Source organism: Sminthopsis crassicaudata, chromosome 2 (genome assembly GCF_048593235.1).
Source record: "Sminthopsis crassicaudata isolate SCR6 chromosome 2, ASM4859323v1, whole genome shotgun sequence".
Taxonomy (NCBI): Eukaryota; Metazoa; Chordata; class Mammalia; order Dasyuromorphia; family Dasyuridae; genus Sminthopsis; species Sminthopsis crassicaudata.
This window is the reverse complement of record NC_133618.1, coordinates 350,293,030-350,314,209: the sequence shown is the minus strand read 5'-3', so window position 1 is coordinate 350,314,209 and position 21,180 is coordinate 350,293,030. Positions and strand designations below refer to the sequence as shown.

The window sequence follows — 21,180 nt, the reverse complement described above, 5'->3', positions numbered from 1 at the left end:
TACCTGTTATCATTCATCTAGAGATTGATTGAAGACCTTAATTATCTCCGTAAGGAATTCCTTCTACTTTTATATAAATTAGGAAGTTTTTCCTTACATTAAGTCTTTATTGGAGGGGCAGCTAGGTGGCGCAGTGGATAGAGCACCAGCCTTGAATTCAGGAGGACCCGAGTTCAAATATCTGGTCTCAAACACTTAATACTTCCTAGCTGTGTGACCCTGGGCAAGTCACTTAACCCTAGCCTCAGGAGGGAAAAAAAAAAGTCTTTATTGGAGGCCACGGGTTTTATTTCTACGATTCTTTGAGTTTTGTATTCAACTAATGTTATTCCTCCAATGTAGTTATTCTCAATGAGGGAGAATTATCTCAGTGATATCTAGCTTGTTTGGTATATGTATGCAGGTTTCTGCCTACATAAATATCTGTGATACCTACTTTAATGTCAGTAGTTACTAATTTGGTTGATATATGTAAGCAGATTTAACCCCCTTCCCCTTCTTTTTAGTTTAAAATCCTTTTAAATTTGTTAAGTTTTACCTCTTATGAAGGTGTATTCCATCCCTGAATAAGATCCCTTAATTCCCCAAATCTGTCATATAATTTACATAACTATCCTGTTAATCTGTCAACGTTTCCATATCTTGTACATATCCTTTTTTAAAAAGGATATCATCAAAAAAATATCATCAGTGATCTCACTGTGTCCTAAATCTTTACATAGTTCTTTTTCTTTTCCTTCAGTATTTGTTACAATGATGCCAGATTTTCTTGGTTTATTGAACCTATGGCAACTACTATGGCAAGTTACCTTTAACTCCTGTTTATCTAATCTGAGTAATGTTTCCATTTTTTAAATCTATATGAAAGAGTTTTAATGATTATTCCTTTGCCATATAGTTTGAAATAAAATGCTGCTAAACTCTTTCATTTGTACTTTTTTCTTTTTTTTCCTAAAAGTCTTGACTTTTTGTTTCTCCAGGTGAGTTTTGTTATTATTTTGTCTAATTCTGTAAAGTAATACTTTGTTAGTTTGATTTTTATGGCATTAAGTAAACTAATTTAGGCAGTATTTTTATTACATTAGTATATTGAATAATAGTAACAATAATGAACATCTTTGTTTCACCAATGATGTTATTAGAAAAGCCTCCATCATTTTTCTATTATATATGATGCTCATTCTTTGTTTTAAATACATATTGTTTACTATATTACATAAAGATCCATTTAGCCTATGCTTTCAAATGTAAAAACACATAAGTAGGCTTTTTTTTTTTTTTTTACCAAAAGTCTTTTCTAGATCTATTGATTTTTTTTATTAGTATGGTCCATACTATGTACTATATTATGTTCTACAAAGTAATTTTCTTTTTTTTTATTATTATACTTTTTATTTAAAAGATATATGCATGGGTTTCAGCATTGACAATTGCCAAGCCTTTTGTTCCAATTTTTCCCGTTCTTCCCCCTCCCCCTCCCCCAGATGATGGCAGGTTGACCAATACATGTTACATATGTTAAAGTATAAGTTAAATACAATATATGTATACATGTGCAAACAGTTATTTTGCTGTACAAAAAGAACCGGACTTTGAAATAATGTTCAATTAGCTTGTGGAGGAAATAAAAAATTCAGGCAGACAAAAATAGGGGTATATAAAGTAATTTTCTCAAAATTGAACTAACCTTCAATTCCTGGCACAAATCCATCCTGGTTATGATGTATATATAATAATCCAACCTGGTTATGATATAATCTTTTCAATGTGTTGCTGTAGTCTTTTTGTAAATATTTTATTTGGTATTTTTTTAATATTCAAAAGATATTACTTTAAAGTTTTATTTTCCTGTTTTACTTCTTTACTTCTCCCTGATTTGGTCATTAGGATCATGATTATCTCATAAGAGTTAGATGATAGAATACCTTCATTATTTTTATAAACACTTTATAAAATATTGACATTAATTATTCTTTGATAGAATTTACCTGTAAATCCATTTGCTTCTGAGTGCTTTTCTTCTGGAAAATAATTTATGACTTGCTCAATTTCTTTGAGATTAAATTATTTTTTGCTTTACCAATCAGAATATTTTGTATTTTTGTAAATATTCATACACTTAAATCCAGGTTTGTTAGCATAGATTGGGAAAAATAGTTTCTAACAATTTTCTCTTTATTTGTTTACTTTGATTCTATTTTTTCATTTATTATAATCTTTTAAAAATGGAATTAGTGAATGGTTTGTTTATTTTATTAATCTCCCCTCAAAAAATCCCTTCTAATCTTATTCTTTGAGGGGGTTTTATTTTTAGTTTTCTTTGATTTTCATAATCTCTATTTCTGTCTTTAGTTGAATACATATTTAACTCTGCTTTGCCTGATTCTAGTAAGGGTGAGTTTCATAAGATCCCTCTCTGTAAGCATCCATATTGTATGTCATTGTTCTTATGTATCCTAATTTTAGGAAATACTAAACTTTTTTCCCATCTTCCCAATTTTTTCTTGTTTTTCTTTCCCCAACCTCATTTTCCTATACTCACTTTTTCCCCTCTCTTTTTCTTTGTTTCTCTCTCTTTAAGACCAACAAAATAGGACCAAATCACATCAAGATTTTTAGTTTCCCTTTGTTTAATTCCTCTAGTTTAGAGCTTGAGATTTGGATATTTAGGAGGAGACATCTGAGGCCAAAAGTTTTATTATTGACTCCATTTCTTGGATTTTTTTCTCCTATGAACATCTTCTTGGGTATCTTTTCCTTCATTATAGCTCCAATTCATATACCTTCAGTTTCCCTCTCTACCAGAAAACTGAAATGGGTCAAATAGAGATTATATAACTCATGTTATTAACTATTGTCTTTTATCTTTAAATTTTCAGGACATCTTAGAAGGGGGCAACCTGCGTGTCCCTCTGCAAGAATTGCACCAGATGATCCTTACTCCAATAAAAGCATATTGCTCTCAGAGCTCTAACACAGAGGAACACAGCCAAGAGTCAGAGCCTCATCATCAACCTACTCTGATTGGTTCTGATAACCAAGCCCTTGAGTGTAAGGACTCTGCAGCAGGAGGTGGAATTCAGCAGCACCATATGAGTGGCTGTGAGGGAGAATCTGCAGGGGCACCTCTGCCCGAAGGTGATCTCCCCGGACAGTTCACAAGAGTCATGGGAAAAGGTGAAATGTGATATCTCTTTGCTTCCAATGTCTTCTTTATCTTTCTCTCTCTTTCTGCACCACCCTCTTTCTCTATCTTCATAGAGAGAGATAATTGCTCACTTCTTCAGAAAAAGGATGTGTATTCTTTTGTGTACCTTACATGGAACAAGTTCAGGTGTGAGATTCCGAGAGGGATAATTTAAGAAACAAACAAAATCCTCAGTGGGTGACTCTATCCCTCTAGGATCTTCTTTCTCTCTATGGTCAGCATAAGGTCAGAAGTTAGTTAAAAATAGAAAGGATATTAGGCACTTCCTGCTTATAGCCTAAATACACTTTCATTCCCCTAGAAAGGTATGCTCCTTTATTCTGGCAGTTCTTTTGGCTACATGAAGTTGGTAAAAGAAGAGTCTTGTATTAGCGGGATAAGAAGAAGAGAGGAATTGAGTGTTTGGATTTCTCTCTTAAATGCTGAGAGACTACTCTAGGCATTTTTTCTTTAAAATCGCTTCTTTAAAAAGAAATTATTTTATGATGGTGGAAAATTGAATCACTAAGCTCCACATTTTTCTCCTCTCTGTTCTTTTTCCCCCTTTTCGCCTGCTTTTAATTGAAGCAGAGGATTAACAAATTAACAAAGATCTCTAAATTTTAAAGTTTTGAGACTTTAGAGAAAGAACTTTAAGTAGAATGATATGGCAAAAGCAAGATGGAAAAGAATTGAAAAATGACTGGTGGTGAGAAAGCGGAGGTAGTCAACACTCTTTCTAGAAGTTTGACAAAAGGAAAGATTAACCAGATGATAGCTTTAGACAAGTTTGGGTTTTTTGCCTTTTTTTGTTTTGTTTTGTTTTGTTTTTGGTAGTTGGAACAGGAGGAGGGTAGGTCTAAGGAGGATCAAGGATAGAAGTTTTTGTTATTGTTGTTGATCTGTTTATTTTTTTCTATCTGCTTTTAGGGTCAAGGAAACAGGGATTATTTTTGTAGGCAAGAATGGATAAAACCCTGAGAGGAAGAGGAAGGAGGTGTAGAACAATAGAAACAGAGGAGAGAGTTGGGGAAGAGGAGAAAAATACACACAGATACTGAAAAAAGAAATGTGGAGGAAGGAGAGAGACAGATAGAGAATATGAAATATGATGACTAGAACAAGAACTTGGAGTAGACAAAGAATTCAGTTCAAGAGAAAGTATAGCTATACCCCCTACTAATGGTCCTTAATGTTTCTTAAACAAACTTGACATTTATAGAATGATTTCAAAGACAGAGCTCTGTGTATGAAACCAGCCCCATGATGATATCATTAAGAAAAATTATCTATTTCCTCACAACTTATGGATTTGTTTTTGTTTTTTTATTCTATGCCCAAATTTCCCACTGTGTATTTTAAAAGTGATCCTGCCCAGGCAGGGAAAATGGCTTAGTTGAGTTTGAGTTAGAAGGGATTTTCATTAATAATGAGCCCACATTAGAGGAAATTACCTTATATGTTTACTGAACCCAAAGTCTTCCTACAACTTGGACGCCAAATACTTTTTATGTAAATTCAAAGCAGACCTTGTCTTTTTAGGAATACAAGGAGTTTTTGTTTCTGGCTATTTTAAAAGGCACATAGAGAACAGTGTGAATGAATAAATGAATGAATGAAAGCATGAATGAGTGAGTAAAATAGCATTTATCAAGTTCATTTATCAATGCATCAAGAACTGATGATAAAAGTCCAAAAGTAAAGACTATCTGCCCTCAAGGAACTTACATTCTAATGTGAGAGGAAAACTACTTAACATGGGAGAGTAGGGGACAGAGAAGGGCACTTAAGTCCAGAAAGTAATAGAGATGGTGAGTAGAGCCAGAGAGATTAGGGCACACTATGCTCAGGAATATGGCTTAGATAATTTGAATATGAGTCCAGAACTAAAGAGGGTAGAGGAAAAGGCAAGCCTGCCATGGCAAGACAAAGCTATGGAAGTTGTCCAGGGAGTGAGGAATAACTTTGAACATCTAGAAGTGTTAGGCAGAGCTTCACAGTACTGTTTGGTAGTGAATGATCTCTCTTGGTACTATTTTGCCAACTATGCCAACATTAGATCTCTGAGTTGCATGTCCTTATACACACATATGTATATATGTATGTGTATATATGTGTATATTTCCTTCAAGGCTCAATTCAGTTTCCCCTTCTTTTACAATCTGATCCCCTTTTTTATTAGTAATCTCATCCTCTTCAAATTCTACTTAATTATATGTTTAATTTTTATATCCCCTCTCCCTCTGCAAATAGAATGTGTAAGCCATTATTTTTTATATATAGCTTTTATTGACAGAACATATGCATGGGTAATTTTTCAACATTGTCGCTTGCAATCACTTCTGTTCCAATGTAAGCCATTCTTTTTTTTTTTTTTTTTTTTTTTTTTTTAATAGCTTTTTATTTACAAGATATATGTATGGGTAATTTTTCAGCATTGACAATTGCAAAACCTTTTGTTCCAACTTTTTCCCTCCTTCTCCCCACCCTCTCCCCCAGATGGCAGGTTGACCAATATATGTTAAATAGTTAAAAGTATAAGTTAAATACAATATACGTATACATGTCCAAACAGTTATTTTGCTGTACAAAAAGAATCGGACTTTGAAATAGTTAAAATTCAATGTAAGCATTCTTAAGGGGGCATTCATTTTTTCTTTGTATTCCTAGTGTCTGGCACATTCTAAATACTTAATTATTATCGAATTATTGAATTGAGTTGAACAGAGAGAAGTTAAACTAGTAAAACAAGGGGAATCTTCATTTTTACTTTTACTGACTTTGCATTCTGAATACATTATTAACCTACTGTTATGTAAGTGAGCAATAGTTTTAAGTTGTGTGAATAGATAAATGTTCATCCAATATATTAGTCAATGTGAAAATGTCCACTATAAAATAGAAAGTATTAATTTAATAGGAATATAGATATGTATATGTCCACATATTTCATTTTTAAGAAAGATATATATCATGTTCAAGTCCCTATAACTTGAAAAATAAAGTTCTATTAAATAGATTTTGCAAAATTCAGGTACTTCATTCATAAAAATGACTAAACTAAAGAAAGGAATTTTTTCTTTCAGTAGGAAAGGATTGTTAGTTCATTTCAAAGATAAAAATTAGGTGCATTACGGACAGCTATCATGTTTCTCAACTCCTGGTCAATAAGCAAAGGCCTTAAAATAGAGCAGTATAACTGGGATTAATTTAGAAGGGTTGCTTTCTTAACAAGTACTCCTCCAGTGACAGTTCATTTGAACTCGACCGAATAGAAGAATGCAGGTCCTTTTTTTTATGTCTCAATAAGCTCACATAAAAATTCCATAAAGATAACAATCATACATATACCTCTCCCACTTCATCTTCTCTTTTGGTTGGCAAAACATATATATTTCAGAAAAATGTTTAGTTTTCTAAATTCTTCCTTCCCTTTGCAGTGTGTACACAGCTCCTGGTCTCTAGACCTGATGAGGAAAATATAAGTTCCTATTTACAACTCATAGACAAGTGTCTAATTCATGAGGTAAGTAGTGGCAAGCATTTTGAGACACTCATATATATTGATTTTAAAATGATTCAACATTGTGTAAAGTTAATATTCTTTCCCTCAGAATAAGACTATGACCAACTAAAAATTCAACATGTTTTTTGAAGTATCCAAGGATTAATATAAAATCAAAAAACTTAAGAATGAATGCTTGACTCTGTGAAAAATTCCCTAAGCAATGAAGTAGAGGATGGTTAACATAGAACCCAAGCTGGCCCTTAATATTTTCAATATTGTTTTATTTTAGAATACAATAATTTTATCTCTTGGCTCATGGAATCTGAGAGAGAAAGAATCAAGACATAGAGATAGACAGAAAGAAAGAGTGTTCATCCATATGTGTGAACAGATCTTATACATTATGGCGTATTTCTGTGTTTCGACTTAGAATTTACTGGGATATATTGAGGATATGCCTATTAGCACAATATATGAAGAATCGTACTTTATGGAGAAGAAAAAGGTCCTAAATCTATGCAATACATATACAATATAGATGTTTTATATCTGACTATATAGATGGAAGAATGGTAGAAGGCCATATGTGCAAGGATAGATTGAGGTTTCCAAAACTTCTCAAAATCTTTCCATAAAGGTTACTGTATAAATTCTGAGCTTTCAAAATTACCTTCCATAAATCATATTTGTAGGGTTTTTCTATGATGTAGGCATAAAGTGAGATTATAAAGTCCCAAAAGACTATGTACAATGAAAAGCCATAAAATGGCATGTCAGTAGGATGTGTCAACTCTTTGACAGCTGAGAACCTTGGGTTATGTGAAAGAAGATATAAATTGCAGAATTCCAGCTCTCTCCCTACTCTCTCTCACACCCTTTTTCTCCTTCATGCTTTCACCAGCTGTCCATTAGGCACTGCAGCTGTGGTTTATGGTCAAAGATTTAAATTCCCTACTAAATCCCCAGGGAGAATCTTTTGCCACTCTTGAAGCCCCCATTGCTTTCTTCCTTAAAGTAAAAAAATAATTGTTTTGATTTTTAATTCTAGCTTTTTTATTTCAACTTCATTCATGACATCTTCTCCATTTTTCCTATTTTTTCCCCTTCACAGCCTAAAAAACTAGTTATTTGTCCAGATTATTATTTCACCTAGAATTTGTCAAACACCTGATCAACTAATTACATTAATAACTTATATTTGTGGCTTTTTAAAATATTAAACTACCCCAAGAAAATTTTTTATAATGAACTTTTTTTCTTTAATGGTCTCTTTAGAGAAAAGTACTTTCAATACAACTAAAGAGAGCAAGAGAGAAAAAAAAAAGTCATTTATGATAGTTTCCATCTTCCCTTTGGATTTTTCTTTTCTTAACTTTGTGTGCCCTTTTGAACACTGCGATTTTGAGGGTTTTTTATACATGTATGTGTAAATTTTATACACGTATATGTAAATATGTTCTTGTCTATAAAGAAAGGAAGTTAAAAAGGGTACTCTCAAGAAGCTTACAAGTGGAGAAAGTTAATTCAAGATTAAGACATGGTAGGTAGATCTTTTAAGCCTCCAAAAGAAGATTCAATCCTTCATTCAAGAAGTATTTGTTAAGCACTTTGTGTTAGGCAGGATGGATGGAAAGGTAAAAGTAAAATTACATTTGTCCTCAAGGTATTTATATTCCACTGTGGGAGAATAGTATAAACAAAAAAAAATTTTAATGAAAATTGGCTACAAAATAAGTTGGCAGGCAGAGTGTAGGGTCAGTAGAAACAGGGAGAACTGTCCTATGGAAGAGTTGAGCTGAGCTTTTGAAGCAAGCTAAGGCTTCTGTGAAATGGAAGTAAAGAAAAAAAAGGGCTTTCCAGTCATGAGAGAGGGATGGAGGAGATGGAATATGATATTGGGGAAAGTAAGCAGAGCTTTCCTTCCCCACTGTATCTACTCATAAAAATTGAGCCTACAGCAAATTAGAATATACAAAACTTTTCCATCTACTTTCAAGTGCTCAGAGCTTACATGGCACATCAATCTAGTCACTTATATTTTTTAAAAGTTATCCAGGCTTCATGATGTTTGTTTCACATGCCAGCCCATAAATGTTGGCCTCATTCATGGTATCAGGGTGTTCTCTCTGTTTCTTTTCTTTCATTTTTCTCATTGACCACTTTTGTGGCATATAAAAGACAGGAATACAAAGATCAAGTTTCTCTCAGTTTGCTTTTACTTGTCAAGTGTTAATGCTAATGGACACATTCTGATTGCAGAGGGGTAACTCATGGACAGGAAGCTTGAGGAGGAGCCCTGTCTCCACTTTAAAAAGAGGGAAATTAAAAAAAAAAAAAGAGGGAAATGTTCTTTAACAGGTTTATTAATTATTATTTCAGTTCAAGAAAGAGGAATGTGTTTGAATAATTTTCCACAGTCCCAAGTTATTCCATACCTACCAAACACACATTCTCTTTTGAAGTCTCCATGTTGATCATTTTAACTGAAGGCTAAACAGAATTCCTTCAGGACTCTCACTTTAACTGGAGAAGAGGAAGGTTGTTGACCAAGTTGAAACTTTTACCTTCTTCCCTAGGGATTATGGGTACTGAATCCCACAAAGCAATGAAAAGGTATAGTGTGAGAGAAAGGAGTGTGAGACAAAAGTTTCTATTTCTATTGCCTCTGGTGCCCAAATATCTCATTGTTCTAGGACATTATTCTCCAACTACTAAATGCTTCTTGTCTCATGATTTTTATTCCATGGGGACTTTTTTCCCCTTGTTAAGCATTAATGCAACTATACCAACTTCAGAAACAATCTTACTCTTCTGTCTTGAAAACATGCTTATTTCTCCAAATATGATATTAATAGTGTTGGTCTGACCTGAGTTCTAGTGACAGCTTTAGAAGGGTGGGTTTCTGGAGATGTCTGTGATGAAACATTGCCAGTGTATTTGAGGTCATTACCTTTACATGATGAATGTTGTCCCTTCCTCACTGTGAGTCTAGAGACTCATTTTAAGTATATAAGAAAATAATCATGGCCCCCTCCAAACCCAAAGCTGTTAGAAGCCAGAGTAAAGTGATAGCTAATGCTGAGTTGCTTCTATAGGTCAGTGCAAAGGCCTATATGGAGATAAAAATAACTATGGAAAGCCAATGCCCTAGAGCACTGATTCTAGCTCCTATTTTATAGTAATATGACTTGTAATATTGAGGAGATGCATCCTTAGTAGCTCACTATATGTACCCCTGGGTTGGTTACATAGCAAATCTAATGTGTTATGGGTGTTAGATAAATCAATTATTCATTTTGTGAAGAAATAACTATTTTTTATTGAATACTACTTGTTATCTTGGGAAATGTTTGTTTGAAATGACATCTTTGGGGCTATTTTTAATGCTCCTTTAAATTGTGAATAGTTCCTTTATTATCAGGAAAATCAGATATTTTGCTCTAGATTTGCAGCTAAAAGGGACCTTAGAACTCTTCTAGTCCAGCTTCCCTCAATTTATAGAAAAAACTCAAAACAGAAAAAAGTTAAATGAATTGTCTTATGTAATGCAATATTAAAATATATAAAAAGGCAAAGTTGAGATACTTAGGATTAGTCTTGTTTTATATTATACTCATTTGTAAGCCCTCTAAGTTATTTATTTGGCTCAGATTTTTCTATGACTAGAAAACGGAGTAACGAGGAGCAACTAGTTGGTGCAGTAAATAGAGCATCAGCCCTGAATTCAGGAGGACTTGAGTTCAAATCTTATCTCAGATACTTAACACATCCTAGCTGTGTGACCCTGGGTTAACCTAATTGCCACAGGGGGAAAAAAATAATAATGTACAAATAATGCTAATGAATTCATCTTTATAACCATTAAAAGGAATCAGTTGTTCCTTGACATTTATTAGGAATCCAAAGAGTAATAAGGCAATAAAAGATATCGATTATAATCTTTTTAAGGATAGGGAACCCTTTCTTATTAATCTTTGTATCCTGTGGCCCAATCATAGAAATATTCAATAAATGTTTGAATGAATGAATACTATTTCTAATTCCCTACTGTACTTCCCTGAGAGCAAGAATTTTGGAATTACGGTTCTCTTTAGGAAGATGTTCAATTAGAAGATGTGCAAGATATGGCTCTCAATATTTTGCACATCTCCTAATATGACCCTGTGGGCATAAGTGAAGCAATTAATGAACAAATAAAGGAGATCTTGAGAAGGAAAGACTGTGCTACTCACTTTCTTTACTAGTTAAATATGGATAATAATTGCTGCCTCACATTTCTGTTGGCATTTTAGTTGGATACTTACTAATTGAACAAAATGATTAGGGCCAAGATAAAACATAAAAGAGAACATATTTTCAATGTACTTGTGAAGTTATATTGTTCACCAAAACTTTAAAAGCAATTTCTTTTAAAACCTCCCCCCACCCCAGCCTTATCAATTATACATTAGATACTTTCTGTGGTTAGTGATCATCTTCAGTGACATTTGATTATCATGTATATAGAAATGAAAAGTGGCTTGTAATAATATTGACTTTTTAAGAGTAAAAATTCATATGAATCAATTTGAAGAAGCCATGGCAGTATGGATAGAGAACTGGCCTGAATCAGGAAAACTTGGATTCAAGTCTTGTCTCTCTGAATTCTCTCATTTTAGGTTTTCTATAGAGAAATTTTCTAAAGTTAATGGGATAAAAAACTCTAGCCATTTGAGCACTTATTTACATAGATCCCCCCTGCTCTCTAGAAAATTAGTTATTATTCTTGCTTCCAAGATCCCGGGTAAATCACTTAACTAGTGATTCAAAGTGGAGATTCAAAAATGAAGATTTATCAAAAGATAAACATAGATGAAAGTGCATACAACACAAGAGAAAAATTTACGCTATGCATTTTATTCTAAATCTGTCAAAGACAATTAAGATTATAAACATTTCTACTTGGAAAGAGGTTCAGATATGTCTCTGCTCAACCAAATACTCACTCTAAACCAAATGGTTACTAGTTTCCTTTTATAGTCATGCTAAAATGAGACAAAATTCCACAATAAAGTAAAAACAAAGATGCATAGTTTAACTCAAAAGGGTTTTTAAAAAATTTAATGGGAGAGAATTATAGTCATATTAAATTATTGCCTCTTTAGAGAAATTATCTTTCTAAAATCAATTACTCTCTTCTTTATTTTAATCTGGTCAGAAGTGACTAAATACCTCTCTTAATTGAATCAAAGTCATTGTCACTCTTAGTTTAATCACTATAAACAAGATAGGGCTCTTAGTTTCATGGAATCAATATCATTCTTTGAAATTAAGTTTTCTAATTTAGAATTAGAATTAGTCCAGGAAGACTAATGCAAATAAGACCAAGGATGCAAATTATTATATTATATTATTATATATTGAAAAGATGACTTACTTGTACCAGGAAGCAATTAAAAGCATCACAAAGTTTTCTAAATACAATCAATCCCTTCTATTTTTCATATTCAATTCTGGGTCTAATTTCTTGTCTATTTAATGGTGCCTACTCCATTTATTTATGCTCATATACTAACTCAATGGATTAGCCATCTAAATTCACATCTGAGTCTTCATAGCTGGCTTTTTTCATCTATTTAGTTTTTCTGGTATGACATCATATTAGGCTGATCTCTTTTGAATAATCATGGATGTCATTAACAAGGCTTCTGTAATGTTTTTGTTGCTTGATGATACATACTAGCTTGTTACTAGTATAATATCATTTGCAAGAAGAATACCTGGAGCACCTTATCAGGTGCAGAGAATTTTTCTCTTAAATCCTGCAAAAGACATCTTCTATGATAGCATGCATATTTTGGCAAAGAGAAACATCTTGTTTCATGCATCACTTGATAGTAATAATCATGGAACAAAATTATCTCTGGGGTAGCATTTATCAAGGTATTTATTATGGTCTTAAATATATGCATGATAACCTTTTTATTGGAAGATAACCTTTAAGGTTCAATTTTGTTCTACATAGTCAAATATTTTAAAAATAATCCACAAGCAACAAATTGGGACCTTGAATTCTCTGTACTTTTTAGTCAATTGTGGTGCTGTAAAAATATAATTTGCTGTCAGATACTATTTGTGAAAATTTGCTCATCATCATATATTTTCATCCAGGATACCCTCAATATGTATGTAGAAAATTCTTATAAAGATTTTGTAAAGATAAAGTAGGCATATCTTAGTAGTTGTTAATATTTTCCTAGACACCTTTTGGGAGCTTGATATTGCCTGGTTTTTTTCCCCATCTTTTGCTATTTTACTTTAATCTAAAGATATCAATGCTTTCAAGACCATATTGCCTCACAAGCAGAGATTTCCTCAGTGTACATTGTCTGATCCAGTAATTTTTCCTAACTTAATAAAATCCATTTCTATTTCTTTGTATTGCATATTGAAAACTAAGCTGTTAGGTCCAAATATGGCAACTCCTTTTTTGCTGGAAAAATGAAATAAATGTTAGTGTTAATAACATTATGTTATTGAAATGTTAATGAAATAAATCATTACATTGATAAATTTGTTCAATTTTATATGTTTCAAATGCTCCTGCCAGTTTCATATATGAATATTCTTTGGTGGATATGAATCATTTGGGCTTCTTGGCACAACCTCTGTTTATAGATTTGTTTTTGCTTCCACTGTGTTTTACTGTTTTAAAAGTTGATTTTACTGACAATATTCTATTCTGTTATTGCCCTCTAGCTTCCATCTCTCTCTACTTGGCAGAGAGGCTAAATTTTGCTAGCTAAGTCAGTTTCTATGCTCTGTTGGCCTCCTTGTGAGAACTTTTTTATATGTATTAAACTTGTGCAGGAATGGTGTTAATTAAGGTGAGAACCTTTTGTCTTTTTTTTTTTTTTTTAATTTCCCAGTCTCATTAACAATTTGTTTGAATAAGTAAGACAAATTGAATCTGTTGCAGCTATCCATGGTATCTCCTTATCTTTATCATAACATAATATCAAAAATTTTAACATAACATATCTTTTAACATAATGTTGTCAATTTTTGATCTAACCTGTTTGATCACAGACAACTGATTGAGATCTGTTTCTCACATCAGTAACCAGTTATTTCCTGTCCCTTCCCATTACAGTCAACTTCATTTCTGTGATAATTGCTCAATGCCTTCAGATTCTTTTTAGGAAAAATGTGTTCATGACATATAGCTATTGAGATTTCTAATAGTCTACAAACCTTTGACTTCCTGTTTTTCAAGCCCAAGACATTTTTAAACCACCATCTTTTTACATTTCTATTTTCAGATTGAAGTTACTGTATGTCAAAATATATATTGACTTGGTTGGGAAGAGCTGATTAAGATGTTCATAGTATTTCTCTCCTTTTTTATCCTTTGTAGCAGATGTTAACATATAAACTATAATTATTTTCATAGTAGTTTTTTAAATGATCATTGAACTCTACAAAATGAAATATTAAATGATATTTTTGACTTTGATTAAATGGTTAAACCAGCTCTATCTGTTCCTTTGTTTATTTTTCCAAAGAGATTCAATATCCTTTTATTGTCTAGTTTTACTGTAACAATGTCAATTTTTCTTTTTTTTTTTTTTTATCAGAGTATATTCTTTGGTCACTGGATTAAAAAGACAAAAGTCAAAGGACTTTCTGTCCCTGTCAATATGGAAAAAGGAAGAAATGTATTGCATTGGGGTTCACTTAAATATCTTTGTTTCATGGCTTGTCATAATCAAAAAATTCGTCATCTCAAGGTTTACCTATTGTTGATATGGACGTTTTTACTATTGGTCCTTAGACAACAGAGTCAGTCTGACATCAGGTTTATGCTTGAAGCCTCTAAAAATAGGAAAACTTAAAGGTACCTATGCTCTGCTGTTATATCCCTTAAGACCACAGGGTCACATAGATGTCACAGAGAAGTATCAGGATATGAAATCCTATAAAGCATTAAAATTTGTGTAGCCTAAAATATACACTAATGAAAAGACTCATTAAAACCTATAATTTCTATGAGTCTGTTCCCCAATTGTCCCCAACCAATAAATGGTTAAAGGATATGAACAGGTAGTTTTCAGAAGGAGGGATTAAAGCTAAAAAGTTACATGTAAAAAATGTTCTAATCACTATCAATGAGAAAAATGCAAATTAAAATAACTCTAAGGTACCATTTCACACCTATCAGATTTGCTACTCTGACAGAAAAGGGAAATATGATAAGTGCTAAAGGGGATGTGGGAAAAAATGTGATACTCTGGCTGTTTCAATCCACTATTGGTGGAATTGTAAACTGATCCAATTATTCTGGTGAGCAATCTGGAACTATGACCAAAGGGCTATAAAACTGCAAATCCTTTGACCCAGCTTTACTACTAATACTAATAATATCCCAAAGAGATCAAAGAAAAGGGAAAAGGACTTATATTTAGAAAAATATTTATAGCAGCTCTTTTTTTGTGGGAGCAAAGAATTGAAAATCAAGGGAATGTCCATCTATTGGAGAACAAGTTGTGGCTTGTGATTGAGAGTATACTATTGTGCTAGAAGAAATGACAAGCAGAATGGTCTCAGAAGAACCTGGAAAGACTTACGTGAACAGATTAAAAATGAAGTAAACAGAACCAGGAAAACATGTACATAGCAATAACAATACTATATGATAATACTATATAATGTGAATGACTTGATTATTCAACACAATGAGCCGAGACATTGCCAGAGTATTTAATAATGAAAAATGCTATCAAATGCAGATTGAAACATGCTTTATTTACTTTTCTGAGATTTGGGGTTTTTTTGGGGGGAGAGGGTTGTGTGTTCTTTCACAACATGGCTAATGTGGAAATGTTTTGCATTTGCATTTGCATGCATATTTAGGCTATATCAGATTGGATGCTTCCTCAGAGAAAGAGGGAAAGGGGGAGGAGTAAGACAATTTGGAACTCAATTTTTTAAATGAATGTAATAGGAAAAAAAAAAACCTTTTAAAGAGAGAATCAAATCTATTGACCTGCCTTTATGTAGGACCATTTATTTCAGGTGAATGAAAAGGAGGAAGGAAAGAAAAAAAAAAATTAAGTATATATCTGGATAAAGAGAGACAGAGGAAGAGGGAAAGGGAGAAAGAGAGAGAGGGAGGGAGCAAAGGGAGAAAGAGAAGGAAAAAGAGAAGGGGAAGGGAGAGAAAAAAGAGGAAGAGAGAGGTCTCCTATCCTGGTAGATTTTTGTTGTTGTTTTTGCCTTTTTTTTTTTTTTTTTTTTTTTTTTTTTTGCTAAGGCAATTAGGGTTAAGTGACTTGTGCAGGATCAGGATCACATAGCTAGAAAGTGTTAACTGTCTGAGGTCAAATTTGAACTCAGGTCCTCCTGACTCCAAGACTGGTGCTCTATCCACTATGCCACCTAGATATCCCCTGGGTAGATATTTGTAAAAAATTCTTTAAATGTATTGAATATGTTAAATGATATGAAGGTTATTCATATTATTGTAGCACACTGATATTTGAAGAAGTTAAAGAATTTCCACCAATTCTGAAGATTCAGGAAATCCACTAAAGCCTGAGTATTACAAATCAATTTTGCAATTCATTCCTATTTAATAACTAGAATACAGGTGGGGAAGGCAAATATTGATGATGTGTAATTTTTTTATTATTAAAGCTTTTTATTTACAAAACATATGCATGGGTAATTTTTCAACATTGACCCTTGTAAAACCTTCTATTCCAACTTTTCCCCTCCTTCTTGCACTCCCTTCCCTAGAAGGCAGGTAGTCCAATACATGTTAAATATGTTAAAGTATATGTTAAATACAATATAGATAGATAGATAGATACACAATTATCTTGCTGAACAAGAAAAATCAGATTTAGTAAGAAAGTTAAAAAAAAAAAACCTTTTGAGGGAAAACAAAAATGTAAGTAAACAACAGAAAGAGTGGAAAATACTATGTTGTGTTCCACACTCATTTCCCATAGTTCTCTCTCTGGGTGTAGCTGATTCTCTGCATTAGTGAACAGTTGGAACTGGTTTGAACCATCTCATTGTTGAAGAGAGTCACATCCGTCACCATTGATCAGTATATATTATTGTTATTGAAGTGTGTAATGATCTCCTGGTCCTGCTCATTTCACTCAGCATCAGTTGATGTAAGTCTCTCCAGGCCTCTCTGAAATCATCCTGCTGGTCATTTCTTACAGAATAATAATATTCCATAATATTCACATGCCACAATTTATTCAGCCAATCTCCAATTGATGGACATCTACGTAGTTTCCAGTTTCTGGCCACCACAAAGAGGGCTGCCACAAACACTCTTGCACATACAGGTCCCTTTCCCTTCTTTAAGATCTCTTTGGGATATAAGTCCAGTAGCAACACTGCTGGGTCAAAGGGTATGCACAGTTTGATAACTTTTTGAGCATAGTTCCAAATTGCTCTCCAGAATGGTTGGATCCGTTCACAACTCCACCAACGATGTATCAGTATCCCAGTTTTCCCACACCCCCTTCAACATTCATCATTATCTTTTCCTGTCATCTTAGCCAATCTGAGGGGTGTGGAGTAGTATCTCAGAGTTGTCTTAATTTGCATTTCTCTGATCAATAATGATTTGGAGCAGATGGTGTAATTTTTAAAAAGATTTTAAAAGAATATGAATTTTTATCAGGCTTCAAATAATATAGCCTACCAAGTATCTTCTGAATTTTGTTACAAGTGGTTGCCAAAATAAGATAGTCTAATTAGTATATTTATGTTCAATTAAAAACATGGGATTTTTTGGAGGGAGGTGCTTTTTTTTTTTTTTTTTAAGCCAAGCTGACCAGACTTCAATGTTTTTCTAGATTTAATTGCTTGTTTTTTTCCCTCTCTTTCCAAGCTGTATTACCCATGAAAAGTCCTATTTGCTTTTGCAGGCATTTACAGAGACACAGAAAAAAAGATTGTTGTCATGGAAACAGCAGGTGCAGAAGCTCTTTCGGTCTTTCCCTCGGAAAACCCTTCTAGACATATCAGGATATCGACAGCAAAGAAAGTATGTTGGGATTTCATTATGATGCATGTTAATTACCTAGTGATTCATTTACCTACTTTGGGCTCTGAATACAGTAATATGTTTGAATATCACATATTGTTCATAGCAGGTACCTTGTGGCCAGTTCTAAAATAGTCATTAAATGGGTGGGGTTGTAGAGGGGAAATTATTGAGAGGACTCCCTGAGGAAAATACGAATTAGGTCCTTTGTGCTCAAAATCATATCCTGAACAAGATTTTCTATATTTAATTAATATTTGAAAAACACTTAAATATGTGCAGGTGAGTGAGAGGCAAGTATTGCTGTTCAGCCAACAGCCTGAAGATTTGAGGTTTTTTTGTTTTTGTTTTTTTTACTTTTTGCTGCAGACAAGCTAATTATAGTAGATGCCTGAATTAAACATACATTACTATTCTATTTTGGACTAATCGGAATTCTAAAACTGTAGACATATCATTCTTGATATGTCTACATATTGGGAAAAGGTGGAGAATAAATCTCATTGTGCTTTATAGCTTCTAGATTTATAGAGATTTGGATTTGCTATCCAATTGCTTTGTGAAAATGAATTATGGGGAAATCAGGAAATTAACTTGAAATTTTCTACGATTACTAAAGTCACAGGAAAAAAAAAAGTTGTTCAGAATTCCCTTAGTCCAACCTCTGCCTGTAATAATAGAAATTCCTCCAATAATATTTTCAACAAGTATTTATTCAGCATTCATCTGAAGATTTCTATTTGGAAAAAACCAAATAGATCCCAAGGCAGAGTTTATTCCAATTTGGCCAGCTATAAGTGTTAAACATTTGTTCCTTATATTCTAGTAGAACATAAATTCCTCAAAGGAAAGTATTGTTTAGAATCCCTAATTCCTGGCACTATGCTTGGCAAATAGTAGTTGGTTAATAAATCCTTCTGTAATTGAACTATTACATCAAGCCTAAATCTGACTTATTGTCATCTCTACCCATCATTCCTAATTGTGATGTCTGAAGTCAAGATTAATCTGTCTTCTTCATGACAGCACTTCAGATATTCAAAGATGTCTATTATGACCTATCTTAGTGTTCTTTTCTTCAAACTAAACCTTCCCATTTCCTCCAACTTATTCTCATGTTGCTTGGACTGCAGAACTCTCACTATCCTGTTTGGATGCTCCTGGATACTTCCAAGTTTGTCATTCTTCTTCCTAAAATGTGACATTCCAAATTGCCAACATTACTAGAACCATGCTTGGGACCAAGGTGATAAACAAGTGATAAACAACAGGTTTAGAATCAATATGGGGAAAAAGAATCTCTGTCAAGATGCTAAAAGGTGAACTAGCTTTTTGACATTCAGCAAGAAAGTTTCCAAAGAGAACATTTCTACTTGATTCTTGGATACTTTTCTTAAGAGTAGGGATTATTTTTACTTTGTATCTCTAACACTTAGAACACTATTTGGCTCATATTAAGTGTTTAATAAATGCTTGTTCATGAAGTGAGAGAACATATCAAAAGATTTTACAGATCTTAAAATGCTGCATATAAATGCTAGTTATTATTGACTTTTAAAGAGCATAGATTTGAGGCTTTACTGATTTGAATAAAACTATTTTAAGTTCGTAAAAGAAAAAAATGACGATTAGACTGGTTTTTCCAAAATGAAGTGTTGACATTTGCACTTTTGGAACATCAATATGATCCATTTTATTGGAATTAAATCCTGTTATTTTTCCAGAAAGAAGTCTCATGATGAAGGAAGCAATTTTTTTATAATAGTCTTTATTTACCAGATATATGCATGGATAATTTTACAACATTGACAATTGCCAAACCTTTTGTTCTAATTTTTGCCCTCCTTCCCCCCCCCCCATGGCAGGTTTACCAATATATGTTAAATATGTTAAAGTATAAATTAAATACAATATATGTATACATGTCCAAACAGTTGTTTTGCTGTACAAAAAGAATCAAACTTTGAAATACTGTACAATTAGCCTATGAAAGAAATCCAAAATGCAGGCGAACAAAAATAGAGGGATTAAGAATTCTAAGTGGTTCATAGTCATCTCCCAGAGTTCTTTTGCTGGGTGTAGCTGGTTCAGTTCATTACTGCTCTATTGGAACTGATTTGGTTCATTTCATTGTTGAAAATGGCCACATCCATATCTTCAACATAAAGAAGATCCAACTCACTTCCAGTTGATCAATGATGGACAGAATCAACTACACCCAGAGAAGGAACACTGGGAAGTGAATGTAAATTGTTAGCACTACTGTCTATCTACCCAGGTTACTTATACATTTGGAATCTAATACTTAATGTGCAACAAGAAAATGGGATTTACACACATATATTGTATCTAGGTTATATTGTAACACATGTAAAATGTATGGGATTGCCTGTCATCAAGGGAAGGGAGTAGAGGGAGGGAGGGGATAATTTGGAAAAATGAATACAAGGGATAATGTTATTAAAAAATTACTGTCAAAAAATTTATAAATAAAATATTAAAAAAAAGAAAAGAAAATGGCCACATCCATCAGAATTGATCATCATATAGTATTGTTGTTAAAGCAATTTTTAGAGTCCTGTCATCTTCCTCTTTTTGGACACTATGTCTTTCTTAATGCAGACACAAGATTAAATTAGTTTTTGCTTGCCAAAAAAAGTCTTGCTTTTGACTTATTGAGCTTTCAATATGTCAACACCCCTCTCCATTTGTTGAAGATAAATTGGTGGGACAACAAGAAAGATAATGTAAGCATCAAGATCAATAAGAATCCTACTTTATATAGAAAACATATATAGATCAATATTAATACTTCTATCTAAAAGGTCTAAAACTTTTTATATATTTGCATATATGTATTCAGATATATCTTGTTAATGATAGTGTAATCTTTTGCATTGACATATACAGTACATCTATTTCAATAGTGAAAATCTAACTACTTTGTATTAATTGGAGGGAAGAAATAGCAATCTGAATTAGGGGGGAAAAACTTAGCTAATTAAAGAATTTCTTATTATTTTCAGTTCATAGTAATTTTAACAGAACTAAGCTAATAATAGAAGTAATTACTTAATAGAAGTAAATAATATCTTATATTTTATATTTGATTTTACATTGTAAGTGATTTTAAACTATAGCCACAATCTATATTCTATGTAACAAACCTAAAGCCTCTTCTCTGTCTCTGAGGGAAGAAACCCAGATGTACAAAAGTTCAGTCTCTTCTCTCTCTGAAGACTTAAACTTTCTCATAATCACTATTAGTTAAAGAAATACTATGTTATCAATACTGTCATAAAATGTTATCTCAGAATTTCCTGCAAGATTTGTATGTTATGTAACTAACTGACTATCTGACCTTCTCCCATCTTTAGTAGTTTAAAATCTGATCTTATCTAATTCCCCGGGCTCCAGTTTGTCTACCTGTTCAAT

The 21,180-nt window shown here is 32.8% G+C and overlaps 1 protein-coding gene across 37 annotated transcripts in view; it reads left to right on the top strand.

The window, feature by feature from the left end:
* Positions 1 to 21,180, top strand: part of SAMD4A (sterile alpha motif domain containing 4A) — a 353,526-nt gene that overhangs the window by 275,823 nt on the left and 56,523 nt on the right. For all 37 annotated transcript variants that reach the window (XR_012486563.1, XR_012486558.1, XR_012486556.1 and 34 more), the window contains 3 exons: positions 2,880 to 3,177; positions 6,628 to 6,713; positions 17,627 to 17,745. Coding sequence is in view for 24 of the 37 variants with exons in the window: in XM_074290775.1 (XP_074146876.1) it covers positions 2,880 to 3,177; positions 6,628 to 6,713; positions 17,627 to 17,745 (503 nt within the window). In the remaining 13 variants the exon portion in view is untranslated. The remainder of the gene's footprint in view (positions 1 to 2,879; positions 3,178 to 6,627; positions 6,714 to 17,626; positions 17,746 to 21,180) is intronic.